This window comes from Anopheles funestus, chromosome 3RL, assembly GCF_943734845.2.
Source record: "Anopheles funestus chromosome 3RL, idAnoFuneDA-416_04, whole genome shotgun sequence".
In the NCBI taxonomy this organism is placed as follows: Eukaryota; Metazoa; Arthropoda; class Insecta; order Diptera; family Culicidae; genus Anopheles; species Anopheles funestus.
Window position 1 is genome coordinate 17,528,704 of NC_064599.1, and position 21,828 is coordinate 17,550,531.

Here is a 21,828-nt window from a genome sequence, read left to right on the forward strand (position 1 = left end):
CAGAGGAGAGAAAAAAATCACCACAAACATCGCTGGGAGAACGGAATCGATCACATCTATAAATAATCAACGACAAATTGCATAGGAAAAATGGCCTCGAGGCTAAAACCTTGATTCAGGCTGTGCGCGTTTTGCTACGTATATGTAGCTAGTGGTGTAGAGATGTGTGTGCACAGCGCGTTTCTGTTCGAATCGAGTTTCGGTGAATCGAAGCGAACAGATTGAACACCCCGAGGGGGTATATACCCCTATTCTTTGGAATGCCACCCGGTGGGCGGTGTTGGTTTTGCTGCCCTGTGACCATTATGATCCGTGACTTGTGGAAAAACGATTTGTTTATCCTGCTGCTGTTGCTTGGAGGGAAAATGTGGAAAAGGCTCATGATTGCAACCCGTGCAATGGGCAAATGTTTTGCTTTCGGGTGAAACTCCCTCTCCTCCCCCTTTCCCATCCCTCTCCACTCCAACACGGGAACGGGTAGAATGGGCCCGAAGGGAAATGTTTTGTAAAAGCGTGAAGTATCGTGAGAAAATGTTTTGCTTTTGTGAAACTGAAACGATGATTGTTTATCCCAGTGATTTTATAGCTATTTCAAGTGAAGTGTACAAATTGATTGAATAGTTAAGAATTGTTCCTGATGAAACCTTAGCGTTCGTTGAAAGTTGTTGAACTTTTTTATGGAATTTAATTTTGGAAAGTATTTTTGTTTTCTTTTGAAAAATTCATTACTATCTACACAGAGAGGAGATTGGTTTGGAGATAAAAAGAAAATGTTGAAGTGAAATTCAATAGATGAACTCTACCTTTTAGGAGTGATATTAGAGGATGAAAGTGAACAATATTTGTCGTTATGTTTGCCTAAGAGAGTAAGTATGAGAAGAAGCTCACTTTAAAAAGCTCTTTAAAGCTAAGTTCCTATGTATTCCCAACTAGATGACATTTAGGCATTTAATACTTAATAATGCATAGTAAATGTAGGTTTGTAGTCCTTCATTAGAGTACAAAAACTCCAATGGTGGATTCTGTTTGAGCTGCATTTCAATTCACGATCACATTGACTCAAAGTTACAGGTTTTCAACTTTATACGTCCGATAACAATCACAAAAGCTCATAGAGTGTTGAATCTGTAACATTCCATATCGATTGGAAACCGACCGTAACCTCAAGTGTCCGATACCGGACTGCAAAATCCTCGAGAAAAGCCTCCTCACATACCGAGTGCTCGGGCGCAGAGTTCAATTTTGAACCATTATTCAAGCATCATCACTCGATGCACCGGATCATTAACGTTGCGGTATTTGCACACGAAAGCATTTGCCTTTGGGGCGAATGTATATCGGGAATGAAGAGGGAAAAAAGAATCAGAACTGGGTGTAAATGGGTTCAACCAACCCCCAAAGGTTGTTGGGGGTTCATCATTAAGCATCGATTGTATTGTTACTGGGTTTTTTTTTGTCCGTACCAAATCTGTAGCCATCGGCGCGTATCATTAAGGGTATGCTGCAAATGGAAAAGCCGTAGTGGTGGCTCTCGCTACTCTTGGTAGCAATTTCCTGCATAGCAGTAGATGGATTTTATTTTCTAATGGTCTTGTAGATGCAGACCGTCCCGCACTAGCGTGGCACTTATGCAGCCGATCGTCAGTATCATTGGTATTTGTATGGGATGATGAAAACTGCAAGCAAATGGACCGCTAGTTCTGTACGCCTTTCAGGTAAGAGATGCTCGTGATGTAGTTTTGAAAGCATCTTTCAAACAAGAGTCTCTTGAAAGGGGGTTTGTATGAGTTTAAAACTCGTACATCATCTACATGTATCGCTTCATGAAAAGAGCATGATTTTAGGCCATCCAAAAAAAAATAGAACTATTTCTTCACAATTTATCACCACACTGGAGGTTCATAACAGTTCACAGTACAATGGAACGTAACGTTAAGTAACGTCTTTTCTTCGAAAACAGCATAACAATAGAATGCATCTGTTAGCCCGTCCGAGCCTAAGACTCTCAAGTGCTGTGTGCTTTCCGTGCTTAGAAGCTTACCTTGATAAATAGCAGCAACCGGTTGCGTCTGATAGACGGGAGCGGGCTCCTGCGACATTGGTGGTTCTTTGCGTAGTGTTGTGATCAGTGTCGGTGGCAACTGCTGCTGTTGTTGTGGCTGCGCTGGTTGGTACAGTGGTTGTTGCTGTTGTACCGTCAGCGGTTGGAAAGCTTCAGTGGGCTGCGGTTGGTACGGTTGCTGCTCGAGCGGATTCTGATACTGTGGTGCTAGCGGTTGTTGTTGTTGAGCTTCAGGCTGAAGTGAAACGGAGACGGTACACATTAGTTTAACAAGTTTAAAGCAGGCATTTCGTTTCGTTATACTCGATACTACACGGTGGAAGTTCATTTGACTTGAACATTTCATTAGAGCGTATTGATTGGCATGTGCAGCATTTGCTCGGAAAGCTTTGAACCAAGCTTTGATCACATGAGTTGATAAATTGAAAGCACGATACAACTTGTTGCAATTGGAATATAATTTGCCCCCCACCTCCCACCCAAAGGAACAGATCGTAACATGTCTTGCTATTTAAGGTAGAAATAGATATTTTCAATCCTGTAATTCTAAGAAAAGCTATATTCTCGTCAAATGAAAACTTTTGCAATAATCTGATTCATGTATCTCAATACTAAAAACTACTACCCTTGGGCTGAGATTTAAGTGTGTCTTGAATTTTTATCGAGATTCTATAATTTAAAGCGATATTAAAACAAGATATTAAATATTTTATTTATTTATTTATAATTAATTATTACGGCTTCGGCCGTATTGTCAGCCTCTGAAGCTGAAGAAGTACTTTTTTCACAAGGCATTTCCTCAAGATATTAAATATGACATACTATTAAATATTGATTAAAACCTCAATCTTATTTCAACTGGTGATAAATTGCGGTACGAATACGAATAATCCAATTCGTTAAATAAATGAACACAAAAAACATTGTGTACGTAGATTTTCAATTACTTTAATCTTGAAGAAAATGGCTACTAAACGCCGATATCGCCCAGTTTTGTCGCAGGTAAAACCGTATAACCGTCCAAACTGATTAACAATCGGACCACTCCTGTGTTATATTTAGTTACACATATTAAATAAGTAAGTAAGTATTAGGTACGACAAAGGCAACATTAGTTTGACATTGAACTGTACTAATGTACTCCCGGAAGTATGCCATTGATTTTTTTACTTTTAAACAACATTTAAAGTCCAATAGACGTTTGGGTACATCAACTTTAATATTTAAAATGTTCTTTGTGTTGTGATAGCATACTTTCAGGCGCAATAAAGAATGTGTGTCTAGTGTCTCTATTTTAGGATTTTTTTTCTGGATTTCAAACATTTAAGGCATTCGATAATACATAAAAATAGAGAAACATTTCATTCCAAGCCTAGTCAGATATTGGTTGACGAAAGTATCATCATTAAAGGTGCTAAACGGTCGTTATAGCACATAATAGGACCACTCTATGATGTAGCACACATACCAAAACGCATGTTTTATTAACCCTCACACTAGATATTAGTATGACGATTCGGTTGAAACAAAAAAAAACGAGTGCCAACGGCACGATCATTGAAAAATATCAACCAGTACTGTGTGCATTCGGTTCTGTGCATCATTGCAAGAGAGACACATTTCAAGCACTGACCGTTTCTCTGATGACAGATCAGTTTATGCAAAAGTAGTGTCGGTTCGTCGGTCAAAACATTGTGCCAAAATTGGTCGCCTGTTTCCGGGTGTGCTCGTTTTTGCATTCACATAACAAGACCGGAAGATATTTCGGTGGTTTCGGCCGGAAAACAAGCTGGCACAAGATGTGGGCATGTGTTTATTTGCCTCATGTTTGATAAATACTCGATATGAAGTTGCGCGTTTTGTGGACAGCTGAAGGCAGCGTCGACAGGACCGACAAAACGAGAACCTGCACTGAATGTCACCGCAGGATTAGTGCGTCATTAGTGCGCAATCGAATCGAACCATCGTAAGGAGCAATAGTGGGAGACACTGGCAATGGCATGTTTTGCCAAAAAAGCCGGCAACCGCTTCGAACCGCATGCACTACCCGGTAGCGATCATGCCCCGGGCAGATAGCCTTCTGCGGGAAAAAGCGGGAACGGATTTGTATTTGTTTTCGCCTTGGCCGGTTTTTGGGCCAGTTTTCGGGTCGGGTCGTTTCACCTTTTTTTTTTTTTTGAAGAGTACGAGCAATGGGGTTACTGTTTCATCTCGTTATCGGAATAAACAAAGGAACCGTGTGGATCCGTTTCGGTAAAAGGTCGCGATGAGGCCGCGTCACAACAACACCATCATGTGCGGTCCCCGACGCATGTCCCCGACGCATGTCCCCGACGCAATGTCCCGATGGGTTAGCGATGTTGGGTACGCGGCCATGTTTCGCGTCCGTTCAAGCACAGCATAATTTATCCGGTAGTTGTAGTCGGAACGGGGGTGGAGCGAAAGCGACCGGGACTTTACTATTTTGTGCGTTAACTGTTTTCGCATAAAATGCACGACCGATTGTGGTTCCACTTGGGGTTGAGGGAACGGTTGTTGCAAACATCGTTGCAAATTCCACCGAACTTTCGCTACATATTTCACCGCGTTGGCCTTTCGCGGGCGGGGATGGTGGAAAGGTGACCGAAAGGTATGTCGACGCGTTGGGAAAGCCGATCGCCTATTTTGCCGGCAGTTGACAGTTTTCGAACAGCCTGAAGCGTGAAGTGTATCGGCGGGCTGTGTGCTCTTGTGTGTGAGCCCATGTTTACCTCAATAATGTTTTCATTCGCACGGTGTGCAGTCTGTACGCATAACGGAGTGTACATTCCCGGGACATGTTAGGTGTTAGGAACAGTAACGATCTTCACGTTTGCTGTGCGGTTTTGTTTGGTGCTGATATCGCGCGTATTTGCGTATTGCGTATTTTGTGTGTTTGTGTGAGAGAGATAGTTTGTACTGGTTTGCTTTTAGAATGGCTGTTCATTGCTAGGGAAGTTTCTGTAAAATGTACAATTGTATTCAAATATGCCAAAAATTCGACAGCTAAGGGTTTTTAAGTTTTTTATCGAATTATCTATCAGGTCGTATTTATAAACAATGAGAGACTGTGGACAATTCATGACAATGATGATGAGATATCTGTTTTGGTTTCGGGAAGGTGATTGTGAAGTAAAGATTATAGGAGTTACATCTTAAATAAAGTTTGCTTTTTGAAATAAAACCACCAAATTACCAAACCAAATTATTTCCAGTATGATTCCTAATTCTGGAATTAATCATAGGAAAACGTCTGCATTTGTTAGTTGCTTTACGAAAGCGCCTTTTAAGAATTACTACGATATGATGTAATTAAAAATTGAAATAAAAATTGTCATTTTTGCAAGAAATATCCGAATCTAGGTAGAAAGATTTGATCTAGGGTCAACTAAAATATGAAGACTCAAATTAGCTGCTTAACATCATTTATTGGTCTAAGGGAGATTATATCGCGGCAGTGATTTTTGATGTGGTTTTTGAAGACTTTAAAAAGGAATTGTTTCGTCTCTCATCGTAGCAGTAAGCTATCGTGTTAAGTTACTTACACTGAATTTGTACTAAACTACACCTAAACTATAAATGAAAGTAATCTATCTTAGTATCTAACAAAAGCAGCAGTTTTATTTGCATTAAAAGGAGCATCCATTACTATTTGGTGGTCAGTGCTTCTAGAAGGAATTCAGGAACGAGAATTTAATTTGAATTAAAAAGTATGGCAACAAATTTAATTTTTCCACAAAGTATTTTGTACACCTAGAAGGACCTTAAGAAAGAGAAATACATATTTAATACAAAAAGGACATAAAATAATCTAACAATATATAACGACATAATTAACTTGATACATAAAAAGATGGAAAGATAAATAAAATATTTTACAACAGTTTTCAAGTAAAGATGAGTTGAAATTTTTACCACACACACACAACGATCCAATTCTGTTCAACAAGTGAAGTAACCAAAAAAAAAACAAGAAAGAAGGACGTACATTAGCAAGAGAAAGAGAGTGAGAGAAAAAAAACAAACACAGTAAAAAAACACAATTAAACAAAACAAGAACAAAACATAAATCGTACACAGAACCCACCGGATGTTTTCTTATTTTTCTGATCGTGCGCGGTATGATTTGCGAGGACAAGGAGCAGTGGTAGCAGTTTCAGCGCGCCTTAGCGTGTTCAGTAGTTATGTACCTTTCTCGCACCGTACCAGGCGGCTGGCTGGGCCGAGCCGGTGTGACCGGTTGGAGCGTACCCTGAGTGGTACTGCTGCTGCTGCTGTTGCTGCTGTTGCTGCTGATAGAAAGGTGAAGATGGTGAAGAAGGTGAAGATGAGAATTGGGGCGATGGACGGTAGGTCGGTACCGGTGAGGCCACGTGAGACCAGCCACGTGGGCTTCCACTACCACCGAGGGTAGACACGCCCGGTGAGCGCGGCGAAGCTACGGGAACCACCGGTGAGCGTGGAGCTGCCTGATTGCCGTATCCACCACGCTGCTGTTGCTGCTGATAGTACTGCTGCGGCTTATTGGGCAGTACGGCACGGCCACCACTGAAGGCGACGGTAGACGAGACCGGTCCCCGCGTGTTGGCGGGTGGCCCAGCAGCTGAATAATGCACCGACGGCTGCGGAGATCCCGGGTAGGTCGGATACTTGAGCTGATTAACGGGTGATTTGGTTGGTGTGCCCAGAGGCGATTGGATCGATGTAGCCTGCTTTGCATAAACACAGGCGTTTTCGAACGGTAGTCACACATGCGATTGGAGTCCGTCCCAAGATTTTGCGACGAGTACGTGGTTAGGGATGTGAAAGGATGAATCCGTTCCAAGTTGATGGGGTGTGATTTTTGTTTGTTTTTATTTATTTCGTTCCATGTGCCCAAAAGGTGCAAAACAATCATCACACACAAACGCATCCAGCATGAGTGATGAGAGATGATGCGACATGGTGGTGTTCGGTCGAGATGGCGGTTTGGTTTTCGGTTTGGTTTTACAAAAAAATGAAGCATTTGTTTGTGGGATGAAGGATAAATATATACATATGTGTAATCATTTTGCACAACGATGGTCGAAAGTTGCACGGGCACGGGGAAAGAGAGAAAAAGAAGAAAGAAAAAAAATAAAATACAGTTCAATGAGCTTCATGCTGGTTCAATGTAATGTAAATGCATTTTTCTATGATAGCTAATTGTGAGTTGGATTTTTTTTGTTGGTTTTTATATGTTTAAGTATGAGGGCGTAAGATGATGTGCATGAATGAATGATATGGTGTAGGTATGTGTTTTAAATTGTTATGTTTGTAATACTTTTGTTAGGATCAATGTTATGAATTTTTTAAATTGTAATCCATTTACGTATAGTAATTTTTAACATCAAATGCGTTACTCTTTTTCAAGAAGAATTGATTTAAATCTAATTACAAAACAATGATGACTCTATTATAATATAGGGAAAACATATATTTCTTTGTGAGATTGAAAAAAAAACATATTCGAGGTAATATCTTAAAACACCCGAATTTTTCAGCAATATAAAAATGTGTCAAATGTTGAAAATGTTGAACAGAAATACTTTCGAGCATTTTAGTTATAAAACACTGGACGAGGAGATGGTGATGTCTTGCTTTAGTATCCCGACGAAGGAGTTTATAAGTTTTTATTTTTTTTATAATATTTTATGAACCCAAAACACGAGAGGTAAGAAGTTAGAATACAATGTTGGAGAATATTTTTAGAAATAATAATTTTTATTTCAAATTAAAAAAAGTTAAAAATTCATTTATCAATAAAAAAGTATGTACAGTCCTACAATATGAACCTGGTGGTGCTTCAAATTGACACTTATTGTCAAATAAAAAGATCATCCTGCGTGAACGAAACCCTTGAGAAAATCAATTCCACATGGGAGAAATAAGAAAATGATGAACACAACCATCACACAAGCTTATAGCATGTAGCTAACTAAAGAGAAAAAAAAAACAAACAAAAACAAACAAAACCTACAGCTGCTGGTCCCGTGCTGGACGATGGTGTGCCCAACTGTCAGCCCAATGATAAAAATCTGTTCTAACATAGCATCTCAAATTTACAACCAACCAGCACAAAAATGTTGCCCTCCCATAGTCCCCTGCAACTCGTTATGATAAATGGCTATTGTCTCACATTTGGGCTACTGCTGGTGGTAGCGTTTTTTTCACCTTCTCATACTCCATCCATACCTCTTTCATACCCACTCTGGTGCCAGCAAAGCGCCATAAAAAACCCCAAACTAAAAACAAGGAATGGGTTAGAAGAGAGCACAAGTCAGACGGTATGATATTTCAACCATCGTGCTTAGGGTGCACACGAACGAAAACTCGTGACTCGTGTTGCAAAACACACTTCCATCCCTCTTCCCTCCACCACCACCACCACACCCACGGGTCCTTCATGGTGCCTTTGGGGGCGAATTTTTCCTTTCCAGTTAAAGGCACAAAAAAAAGTTTCCACTCTGGTCTGGTGTAAAATTTCGAAGCTTGAAATAAAAGCACATCCCCCTTTCGGTGGATGGTCTTTTTGCGATTTTTTGTCCTCTCTTCCCCATTTTTCCACTGCACTGTGAACACCACACGAGTGTAGTTCACTTTTGGCTTTTCCATCGATCATGGTTCCTGTTCCTGTATCCCCCCGTCACCCCTCTTTTTATGATCTTTTCCCTAGATGTAGTTCCGTCAAAATTTGTTGTGTAGGGTTTTCCGATTGGTTTGATACCCTATCGGTCCCGCTTTTTTTTTCAACTCCCCCCACCCACTAAAATGTCTCATTGTATGGAACACTCTTGAAATGAAATGAAAGGTGAAAAGAAAAATTATTACACAGATAAAGAAGGAAAAGGTGAACGAAGCACTCGTACGAATGAACAACTTTTTTCCCTCTTGCCAGCCCACTTTGTGCTCTGTGCACACTCCCGTGAACGGGTGGAACTTTTCCTGTAACAACCGGAAGTTGTGTTTGTTTATTCCATTTAATTCGAGCAATGTTTCGTGGCCAGTGTCAAAGCGCGGGACGCCTTCGCGTGAAACTGGGAAGGTGTTTAATATGTGAACCAATTTTGTTAATTATGGGGATTCATTGCGCTGCCCCCCGTCCCACATGGGGAGGATGGGGGAGTAACCACGGGGATATTGTTTTTTTTTGGTGGAATTTTCCCACCCCACTACACAGCGGGAGGTGACACGGAAAATCAAACGCTACTGTAGCATTTATTTCAAACAACCGTAACGAAGGGTGTAAATGGTCGAGCATTGAGAATGGAACGGTGGTCGCGTCTGGCATGTCGAGAAAGAAAAACAAAATGAACAACAAAAAAAAAGAAACACAATACAACAAGTGCGGTAATTAATATTTCTGATTCGAGACAGAAGGGAAGAATGAAAAGGAGCAAAAAAAAAAAAAAAACACATTCAAGAGAAAAAGTATTTACGACACTCTTCTTCGCACCAAGTGTTTTGGAGGTTATTTCTTTCTATTTTCCCCATTCAATGTTACTTTCATACTCTACAAGGTGTATCCGGTGGGAGAGCTTTTTTTCCTTTTCTACACACAGACACACACACACACACCAGCAAAACAGTGTGAAAACATTTTTCTTTATCGCGCTCGATACACCAGTGCTTTCTTTTGATGCATGAAATGAGGCAAGCCGGGGCAAGAAGTAATCGCGAATGTAGAAGGAGGAAAGACTAATGGAGCAAATTTTGACGTAAAACTTTATGTACGGTTTCATTTTGTTCGCAAAGCATCTTCGTCTTTTTCACCATCATTTCTTCCATTTACGCACTCTCTCTCTCTGCACACCCAAGGCCAGTTGTTGCTTAGTTGTTCGGTGGTAGCGCTTGTTCTTGCCGTATGGTGAGAAATTTATCCAAATTCACCCACAAGGATGATTTGATGAATGTGAACGTACGAACTAAATGAAGTGAGTGTGTGGTAGCGGAATAGGGGAAAGGAATTGTTGCGAGGATAGGTTCTTTTGCTCGGTTTTTCCGCTAAATGGAGGGTAAAATTTGCTACAACATTAAACAATTTCTTGGGGGTGAATTTCGCCCCCTTCTCTCTAGGGGAAGCGATGGTGAGAAGGAAACGCTCAGCTAATGAGAAGGATATGGTGTATGTGTATTTCTTCAAGGAGGAAAATACAGAACAGAAAAGGCGAAAGGAAAAAAAAACTCTCCCCAAGTTCAAGCTAATGTGCCACCCGTGTATGTGTGACATAATTATTCACCGGCACACCCACATGTCGATTGTCGAGTGTTTGCACAACTTTCCACCGCAATCTATATTAAATTGAGCAATTTCGGCACAAAAGCGCTTAATTGCACCGGCACGGCGTCGAGGGTTTTTGAAACATTTTGTAGCATAATTTACCACATAAATAATAAAGCATCAGTTTGTTGATCGAGAAAAAAAATCATATTCTTTAATGCACAAAGAGTGTTGCAATGAATAGACGCATTTCTCTCAAGTTTGGAATTGAATCGTAGAAAAGCTTCCATAGAATAAAATTTTTGCTCCAAACGCCAAAGCAAGAACCATTTTGTTTTTCTCCCCCAATTTATTCTGACTGCCGGAAGGTTTGTGTTTTTGTTGTGTTTTGCACAGTTACTCAACATCATGCTCGAGCAAATTTGCAAGAAATCGGTGGAATTTAATAGTGGCATGGCATGGAAATGGTAAGCCCCATCGAACGGTTTTGTTCGAAGACGAACATCGCCACGTGTTGGGATGTTTGAGAGAATGTGTGTAGAGCAGTTACGCGGATCGTCACGATCCTCGACGAAGCATTACAGCTGCTCAATGGGCTGTGTTATGTTTCGCCCGGGGTTCACGGGTTGGCGAGCTGTGCTAATTTCCTGGGCCGGGGCCTGTTTTTACGGCCCTTCTCTGCTTTTTTCGAGCTCATTCGTGACGAAGCGTAAGGTAAAGTATGTTTACATTTCGCAATGTCTGTTTCGCTTTGCTCAAATAATATTTGCTTCGATTGAATAAACAGAGCGAATAGTTTCGTTTTTTTGCCCGGATTGTGTGCTATGCAAAGGTTGCAAAAAAGTAACATCTTTTATGTACTTATTCGCATCAATTGTATGGCTTTTTTCCGGCTTTTGGTCGCATCATTACTTCGACTGTAAGGACTTGCAAGGCTTCTTAATGCTATATCAGTAATGAAGTTTTTGACAAAGAGTTTGAGTCAACATTAGCTCGAAATGTTGAACAAATTCGGGAAAATCTCTCTCTATTATCCATGGGAAACTAATTTATGTTCTTAGGTATATTTTAAATTCTTAGGTGGGCTTAAGTTTACAATGTTTTTCAGTTTTCAGTTCGAAATTCAATATTTAATATGGTGATTTTTGCTTTAATCCCCAAATCGCTTTTTAATATTCAGTCTAATAATGGTTAAAATTAAAAATAATTGCATAAGTTTAGGCGCAGTATGAAATATATACGTTACTTTATTTAAAATGATTTCTACATTATTCAAAATCCTCTTTGCTAAGGAAAAATTTAAATTTTTTTTATATTTGTCAAAAATTCAAACTACATTTTTCTTCATTCTAAAATACTTCACTGAGTTAACAAAAACATGGAGTCAAATAAACAATGTTGAATATACCATTCAAGTACATATGTAGCGTACAGAGTATGAGTTTTTATACGAATCATCGTCGGATACGCACTGTGTGCTACAACGGAAGAACGGCAAAATTGTACGTTATCGTAAAAACCGAAAAAACCACGAATGGGTCTTGCTGCTGTGTGCCCAAATGGGTTACCTCCACTTCGCCTAACTGGCTTCCATTCACTTGCCTCATTTTGAGGTTCCAGTTCGGGTAGATCGTGGTTTTTCAGATGATTTTTATTGCATGTGTTGCATGTGTTTCGATTTTTGTGTTAGGGTTTTTTTCTCACTCTTTCTTGCCTCGGTTTATTTTGGAAGGACACAACGATATTTCGTTTATTTCGTTTAACCTTTCTCTTCGGAAGCGTTTTCTTTTTTTCCCTTCTCTCTCCTGAATGTCGATCTAAAACAACTTCAGTATGCTTTTCACTGTTTTATATTTCTCTGCTGATCCGTTGCATATACCGAGTTAGCTTTTTATTATCGAAGCTCGAAACATAATGCCGGAACAACATTCAAGCCGAAAAATTGCTGACGCTTGGGGATTGGGGCATTACGGTTGAATGAAAATATGAGAACGAGATCGATGTGCGTACCATTTGCATGGTGAGTTGTTTTATGGTTTTTTTGTCCAGCTGGAAGGATCATTGCTGTAACCTTGAAAAGCATAAAGCTACAGTGCCGATTTTGATGTCGAGCTAGGTGCTTAATTCGCATATTTGTTTCATTTCATTGCAGTTTTGCACAGAGGGATTCTTGCGAAAAAAAACCTTATTTTGTTTAATGATTGCATACTTTCAGGCGTTGCAAATATATTTCACAAAAGAATTCCTTTGCTGTAAGGTAATTATTGAATAGTGCCACTCTTCTAAACATTTTAAAATATAAATATGTCCATCCAAAAGCATAATTCCACTGCAATAAACAAGCAAGTACATTTAAATGGAAGTGCATAGAAATTAAATTACCAACAGCACCACCATCACTATCAATAATTGGATGTAGAAGTACCACCCGACACACTAGTCGTGTGACAAGGTAGCCCCGGAAGGGCTAGGCGGACGCATAATTACCGTATTTAATCAAATGCTTTCGCTACAGTGGCAACTACTTCCTACCAGAACCATACATGGTTGAACGTTCAGAAGGTTTCACTTTAGCACCAACTCCACTACACCACAAACACCTGCCCGGTTTTGATCATCGCGAGAATTCGAATCCAATCGAACGTGTAGTAAGTGTGTGTGTGTGTGTGTGTGTGTGTGTGTGTGTGTGTGTTTCAATCGATATCGAACGATGGATGCAGTGTGTGAAGGCGCTTAAATTGCGTAAACCTCACAAAACAGTCAATAATAATCATTGTCGGTAATTAATTAGACTCGCGGGCGCCAATGCCACCCGAGTGGCTGTGTTGCCGCTGTCGGTTTGGCGCAGCATAACGCACGATGTGTCTGTATGGTGCCCCAGTATGGTAGACACAAATGGTTTTAGCGATTGGTGTGGTAAAGTTTGCTTGCTTGGAGGTTTTGTGGTCGTACCTAGCACCCAGCCTGCAGCTCCTTTAATTCATCGGCCACACATACACACGCCGGTGCACACATCAAGCACCAAGGTTGACTTTCAGGTTCCGGGAGGAACCTGTCCTAATCCATTCGCAAGCAGTGCGTGAACCAGCCGTTCGAGATGGTGATGATGAGAATTCGGTCCGTTTGATCACGATGTTGGAGGTTTTGCGGTTGATTTACTCAGCAACGGGACAGTTACACACACTGACCAGGTTTGCAATCAGGTTTACCGTGGTGGATGCTGTTTGTAATCGCTAACAATTTATCACTCAAATAGTGTCCCCTTCCAAGCTTACCTTGCAACCAACAAACAGTAGTAGCAGCACTTCACCAAAAACCTTTACGCCTGCGAAGGCACATTAATGATGTTGAATGTGTGTTTGGTGCGGTACCCCCACCACAAGGCGCGCAAACCGGTGGGCAGTGGTGCTTTATGTAGGTGAAAAATTCTTCACGCATGTTTGGAAAACCCGTGTGGGTTTTCTCGCGTGGTGACTTCATGGGCGATCGGGCATACTTTATCGAGGTTTCTACCTTCGGAGTGAAGGGAAAGCATACGGCGAGTGTAGGAAATTTTCGCTGCTAGTAGAATTACTCATCACATAAATAACCATAAATAATAGCACCTACATCATGTGTATGTGTGTGCCAGTGAGCTTTTGTTTCTTTGCCGTTAAGTGCGTTCTTTGTTTCCTTCCACTTTACCATACCGTCACCGCCATTTCGTAGTTGTTACTTTGTTAATACATTTGTTGAAGGATGTGAGCGTTTTTTTTCTTTTTCTCTTCTCCTGTAAATGTTTTTACCTTTATGATCGCCTAAAATGTTCCGGCCTATGTTTATGCTATTCGAGTGGAGGCTGAATGGTGAAGAATGCTACCGGAGACGGTAAAACTCAACCACCCTCCCAACCGCTTCCTGCACTAGACCACACGCGTGCGTGTGGTTGTTGAAACATGGCAAAACATGAGGCAGAACTCAAGTGTGTGGATCGACTTTCCACACCGTCCGGCCATGGCAGCGGGAGCCTTTACGAGCGGCGTTTTGCGAAATAACGCTCCGGTATGAAGAATGGCAAAGATGTTAATTTCATCTCCCCGGATGCTGTGCAAAAATGTTTCCACAATGGCATGAAAATGGAAGCCATCTTCGGGCGGAATGTCATTTCAGCCAGACGGTGTTAATGTGGCCGTACGCTACGCAACGTGTGCGCGCGATACGATGCGGGGCAATAGCTTACATTATGATGTATTTCCTTGAACGGCGCACCTGTCCATCCTGAATGGAGCAGGAAAATGACATGCTAACACGTATGAAATATGTTTAGGCGCAAACAAAAAACCAAAAAAATTGTGCCGATGGGCGCGCATGATGAAATTTGTACCAATGTTTTGCGTTGGCCGACTGTTCAAACGTTACACAAACAGAGGCGCACATTGTGTGGAGTGAAAGAATTTTTCTACGTTTCTACGTTGTGTTGTTTTACAAACTCGTTGCAAAGGTAGGGTAATTTAGCAGAGTGAAGATGTGAACAAATTTAATATGTGTGAAATGATTTATGAAAATTTTCTTTTCTCTTTGAAAGTGTGACGTTTCCATTGATGACGACAGTTTTAGAGGGTGTTTAACGAAAAAAGGGGTGTTAAATATTTAGGTCGCTTAATGGTATTTTATAAATGATTCATTTTTATTTTGATGGACATTTTTTGAAGCTCTTTGTTCGTCTTAAGTACTTGCGATGGCATTTCAGATGGCACTAATGTAATATTCTTTAATAGCCTTATTAACAGTCATTTGCTATCTTTCTATGTAGAATTGTTCAATTTGTTATTATTAAACAATTATTATAAACAATTATTATGAATACATCTGGGACGAAGGTTGGAACTGGGACTTTTTTAATCTTATAAAGTTTAAGTATACACCTCTAAGTTCTTGATGTGTTCAGAAGGATTTTTACTACTTTATGTGTGGAAGGACAATACTGAACAATCGAAAATCAGCCACAATGAACAGATCTATGAATTGTATGATGAGCTCACTTTATACGATAGACTGATCATCTCATTAGAATAACACCGGACTACAGAGTCCGTAAAATCTTTTTATGATACCCAAATTGGAAGAACAGGTGCCCTTGATCTATGAATAGAATGATGGCTTTGATGCGATCTTCAGAATTGTCCTGATGCAAGAATATCAAATGCCAATGTTCAACCGCGATCATTTTAAAATTGAGCATATAATTCTTTAAAGCAATGTATCATAAAAATGTCGTTGGATAGAGCATATGAAGTTGTGGAATTTATCCAACCTGAGTGAATTGTGATCCCTAATACGAACAAATTCAATAACTCCTCTACGATTCACACCATATTGGAAGGAAGGCAAAATAAAACTTGTATAGGTAAATTAAGAAAATCATGAGGAAGTATGAAAATAGTTACAGAGTGACCTGCACTAGCAAGTGATACAATCGGTAGAGAAACCTTGTTTTAAAACTCGGAAGATTACAAAAAGTGATGAACGCAAATCGAATTGCATAATTTTAGGCAAATTTTTTACTCTGCAGCAAACATTATAAATCTGCGCAGAACAAACTAAACCGAACGTATGCGTTCGATCCACTTTACCATCTTCCCTGCAATCAAAGCTTAACAAATACCATAAGTTTTCAACCTCTTTTCATCGTCCTCAAGAATATGTGTTCCCACACCGCACCATTCCCACACAAAGTACGTAATTTACTCAGGTATGTTGCACTGGAAAATTGGCCACCATCAATGTGGAAACCTCTTTACTCAAGGTGTCCCCCTGAAAAAAACGGCGAACCCCTTTTTCATTACGAATGTGTAGAAAGTTTTCCCAAAACACGAGACGAACTTCCAATTTGCTGCTTGCGTCCTTGCGCTGTGGTGAAACATTTTACGAGACATTTTTGCTACTATCATTTGTGTCACGTTGTGCAGTTTGCGTGTATGGATATTGGGTTTTTTGATGTGTCTGTATGTGTACAAAAACTAGATCGTGGGAAAACGTTGCCCTACTCGTGCAAAGGTAGCAATGGGAGGCATTTTATGTTCGCGAATTTGGAGGGAGAATTTTCAAGTACACTTGCAAATGCGGACACACACACACCGATATGCACACATTTAGCCATACAAAATTTATATAATTCAGTATTGGCACACATGTGTGCGGGTCGTAAATCATGCGCAAAATGTGTGCTCACGTGTGGAAATGGTTCGTTCCATTTTCCCAACACAGCGCACTGTGTGTGGCCCCCGAGACAGGACACCTTCCCGGAACCATAAACGGAATACGATAGGGAAAGGTAGGAAAGCTATCCGTCCAGGCGGCACAAAAATACTGTCGAACTTTTTCCATCCAAAAAACGGGAAAATGATATCATTTCGTTCGTGTACAGTGTGTGCTGCGACTGTTCCAGTCACCCTCCCCCGTTAGCTGAGACGAATTCTTGCCTGAGAGAAAGGGGAATGTTTAACGAGGAGTACCAACTACCTAATAAGCTGCACTCGAAAGGATGTTAAAGTTTGCAACGGAGAAAGTTTCCCGTTTAGTCAATCGCTAAAGACAATCGGACAGAAGCGGTGGTACACTGGTGGTTTTGGGACTGGTTCGTAGACAGAACCGACAGCAGAATGTACAGTGCTTTGATAAGTTTAGTGGACTGCTAGCGATAGTTGTTGGGTTTTGTGTGAAAACAATCGTTTTTTCCCCGGTAATTACTATACTTCAGCATTGTTTGCGGGTGTCTTGATGATGTCTACTTCAAAAGTGTTTCTTGATTCATAAAGAAACAAGAATTTTCCAAAAAGAAATATTTTTCTTTGATAAGTAAAGAACACAAAAAATATGAGTTGTGAAATATTTATGAAAATAAATTTCAAATCATTATTTCAAACTCCTTTTCAAGTACATCGCAATCAAATAAATAAAACTATCAAATTAAATGGCAACTCTATACAAGAATCCCCTTAAAAGTTCATCACTTTCCACCAACAGAACAGGTAACTTTAATCAATATAGAAGAACAATGAATGAACAGCGGAATGGGACCGTACTGACACCCTTACTCTCTGGAGAAACAGATTCAATGGAATGCCATGATCAACGGCAAAGAATTAAGAAATAAAAAGATTGCAAAAAAAAAAAAAAAAAATTAAATCAACCATGGCACTAGCACGAACGAGATCTATCGAAATGGGTATGTGCGTGTAGGCAACCTGCCAGGCGCGAAGATAACGAACGATCCAGAATTCAGTGAGGCACGCCAACCGGTTGGCATCCGTGCATGTCAGTACCGGGGACTTGCAACATGTCACGTAGCTTGTTGGTCCTCAAATAATACTTTTGCCTCCCCTCCCCTTTTTCGCCAGACACACATACGCCCGTCGAATGTCAAATGACACGGTGAAGCGACCTGGTGATGACAAACACACACACGCAGACACCGAACGGCCTCTTATGATCCCACCATTTGAGACCCCTTTTTCCATTGGTATGGCGTAGGAAGGGAGTGACCTGGGGGAGGTCAACGCAACGCTCGATAGTGTGATGCTTTTCCGGATCGTTCGTTGGAAAATGTTATTGCATGCCTTTCCACACGGAAACGGGTACACTGTCTCACTATCGTATCACCGCGTTTCGGCGTTCCGAGTTGCATCGAGTGTCGTTGAAATGTTGAATTTGAAGTATCCTCCTGTGGCCAGTAGTACGTATTTTCGCACATGCATACTCCAGGCGTGGCAGGGTGCTGGATCCGAACGCTCCTGGAACTGTGAATCTATTTACCGAAAGGATCACTTGAGCAGGTAACACGGAAAAAGCACGGTATGTGAGTAAGTGTACAGGGGACAGAATTGTATTTGTATTTGCGTTCGCGTGTGCCCCGCGTGTGTGTCTGTGTGTATTATTGCATGACAACTTATCCCGCGTGTGCGACCGACGGGTTTGACGATAAACTTTCAACCTTCCAATACATTGATTCCTACACATGCCCACAGACCCACAGATCCAAACAAACTCATCCCTGTTTTTTGGGGGTAAGAAGGGGATTGCATTTTTGTTGTTTTTCATGTGAATCTTTCCTAACCATCCGACATCGGGTTATGGTCGGCGATGTCGTCCATAAATTTTTGTTTCACGCCATAAATCGCAAAGCACCATAAATTTTCGTACACCACAGCACCCAGATTGCACCTGTTTACTTTAGTCCCTCGCCGCGGCACACTTGGCACATCCCGGGGCCTCGATATACCTGGCGTACACCGGTGTGCAGTGCTTATTTGCAAAACCATGCAGATGAACCACCGAATCGGCTGACGTCTGTTTTGAAACTCTACTTTTTTGTAGGTATGCTCACCTTCATTGTCGGACGGTGGGTTTTGTTGGAAGTTGCGTGCAAGAAACTTGGAGATAACTGCATCCTCTAAAACTCATCACCGCCAGCTCAAGACCACGCCGTGCCGTGCCGTTTTGTGTGCAGTGGCAGTCGGGTGCAATTGCAACCATACCATTGGAAAGGATGTTCGTTAGCTGTCGCATGTCGTTAGCTTTAGGGGTGGAAAATTTCGATTCGACCACCAATTCCGGCTATCCGGTTGTTTGCTACAGAATGATGTGTTATTTTTTTTTTGGTTTTTTGTTATGCAAAACAACCGTTCCGTGCTTCATAATCGAGGAAGACGAAGTTGCGATCATCAACATTATAAACCGGGTGCCATTATCGTTAGTGTTGCGTCAAATCTCAAGAGGTTGGCCACAAAAGAGGATGATGCATTTTTTTTTGCTGATGGCACTCCAAACATCGACAGCAGCAAGGTTCCAATGCGATATTGTCGGTCCATGCTCACACCAGTCGATTTTTATCACTTAATCGCTGGAAAATCATAACGCCGCTCAACGGATATCAGCCAACACCGGTCAAAGCTGCACTTAGTAAAAATGCATTAACAAAAAACCGCGATAAAACGAGCTTCCCTTTACGTCTGGTGATGCAATTTAAACCTGATGGTGATATAAAATCTGCCTGATTGGCACCTATCACCTCAGTGGTGTCAAAAACGGAAGGAAACAATGGGATTTTCTTCCAGAAGAGAGAAACGGAAAAAAACCCCGGTACTCAAACAATTGGCCATGATTCGTATCGGACGATCAACAGCAGAAAATATTATTATTTTTTTCGTCCTGCTGTTTGTGTCAATTTTATTACTCCGGATCGAATGGCCAATTTATTACGCCCGCAAATGACCGCGTATAGGTCAGCGCTAGTCGGCACCTGCACAGCCATGGGGTGATAAAAGGTGCAAAAAGAGCTGCGTGAGTGTGTCGATTGATCCGCTAATAAATTTTATGAAGCACTCCATACACCATAAAATCAGCGTGTGCCTATACCGCATACCGTGCTGTACGGTGGTTGCCTGGTTGCTGCTGCTGTGATGCTGATAACAAAGAGTGTGTCTGTGTGTGTGTGCGTGTGTGTTTGGATATAATGCTCCTTTGTCATTTGCAAAGTGTTGGTTAGAAAATCACAGTAATTTTTGGTCCAATAAAAGCTTGTAAAAGGGAAGGAAATGGTTTTGCAGAATAACTCGATGAAGCATTACCCTTTTTTGTGAGGCTAAATATTGGGATGATCATAATTTATAAACCTGGAAGCCATTGGAAGAAGGTTTAAAGATATTGAAAAGATATTGAAAATATGTATGTTAAATAAGCTTTTAAGAAATAATTGTATTGTGATTGCCTATTGTCAGGCGTTACAATAAGAAACCACGCCATTGAGTGACATTTTTTCGTTTTCAAACAATTCAAATATTTTTTTAAAATTTGAAAGACTGCTAGAAAAGTAATTATATTGGCAGTTAGGTAATTCGGTACGTTTTTATACATGCACACATCATGATAAATTGCCCATACCAGCTCTTGTACTTAAATCTTAAACATAGCAACTTTGAAGAAGCTTTATACAATATCTTAATCCTTTGCAAAAACTGAGTAGGTCATGTTTTGATTTAAATATTCCTAATCTGTAGACGTATTATTCCAGTATGGTGTAATACGAACATGGCCTGTATTGACAACACATCTGATGAAATCTGATCCACTCATGAAAAATAGTTGATCATTCTATTCCATTTGTATATTACCCAATGTTTTTGATACTAAAGTTCATGAAAAATGGGATGAACACACCTCCATTTTTATTTCACATATGACCCAGATCCTTTTTTATTGAAAAACACACATAAAAGGTTGGTCTTTCAAATAAATATTTTAAAACTGTTGTTAATCTATTGGCTGGGAATGACAAAACCCATTAAATAGATTAAGATAATTTTTTCTATCAACAAGTGAAAGTCATAGCTACGGTAGAATCAGCACATGTGTTGCAGATCGCAATTATGCAATGTTTTGTATACCCTACGGCCATTACATTTTGCAGAAGAGAACTCACATCAATTAATAATGGTGGCACTCATGTTCAACACTGCTACTAATAGAAATCATTTTTCAAAGTGTTTTTTTTCGTATGCCTTTCAACATCATAATTGTGTATGTAATATTTTTTTACTACATGCACAACCCATTTGGCCATGTTGTTGTTTTTTTTAAACTCTATAGGGGATTTTTTTCTCTTCCTACCGTTCCTTAATCTCGTTTATTCTCTATTACTTGCATTAAATCCCACTCCATCGTAACTTAATTTTTGTCTGTCTTCACTGTTACCCCGCTCATATGTGTGTGTGTGGTGAGGGCATATGTAAAAAAAACAGGTCACCATAAGTGGAGGTGTCGCTGGGGAGTACAGCATCACCAGTGCAAAACCGTGTCCCGGAAGACACAACCATTTCCGGAGTACATTGAGCGGCAAACTTTTGATGTGCACTTTATGCATCAAATTTGCATTCCTAGTGATGCAGCAGCATTTGCTGATCGAGAATCCATGGTCAGCTTTTTTGTTGTTGTTTGCTCCTTTTTTGTTTCACCCTCACTTACATTGCAAGAGATTTGTTTTTTGCACGTTGATTGTTGTTTTCTGTTTTGCTGCTTCCATTTTTGTAGCTAAGCGTGAAGGATAAAAGTGTGGAAAATGTTTGCCATTTTCGTTCTGTATGTGTGTGTGAGCGAGAGTTTTTTTCCCATTTGTTTTGTTTTTATCTTGCCCCTTTTAGTAGCGGTGCCAGAAATATTATGGATGGACGAATGGGCCGAACGCTTACATTTTTTTTCTCTTTCGCTGTTTCCATCCATAGCCTTTTAGTGCTACTTGGCCGAATGCAATTTTCTCGATGGTAAATTAACAGCAAACGAGGGCACAGCTGCATGGCGATGCAAATGATTTACGTCACACTAACTACCTCCCACCGTTCGGTCCCTTCCATTCACTCGCAACGTCCATTCCGTTGTGCGCTGCAAACGGGGTGGCCAATTAGAGCAAACACGCTCCTGCATGCGGAGCGTTTGGTGGTTGTGAAATCATGAGCAACCAGAATACAAAATAAAA

At 40.6% G+C, this 21,828-nt stretch overlaps 1 protein-coding gene across 1 annotated transcript in view; it reads right to left on the reverse strand.

Annotated features, from left to right (window-relative positions):
* Window positions 1–21,828, reverse strand: part of LOC125772421 (uncharacterized) — a 69,300-nt gene that overhangs the window by 16,112 nt on the left and 31,360 nt on the right. The window contains exons 5-6 of the mRNA XM_049444124.1: window positions 6,271–6,789; window positions 2,042–2,297 (exon numbers count right to left, since the gene is read on the reverse strand). Of these exons, the coding sequence (XP_049300081.1) occupies window positions 2,042–2,297; window positions 6,271–6,789 (775 nt within the window). The remainder of the gene's footprint in view (window positions 1–2,041; window positions 2,298–6,270; window positions 6,790–21,828) is intronic.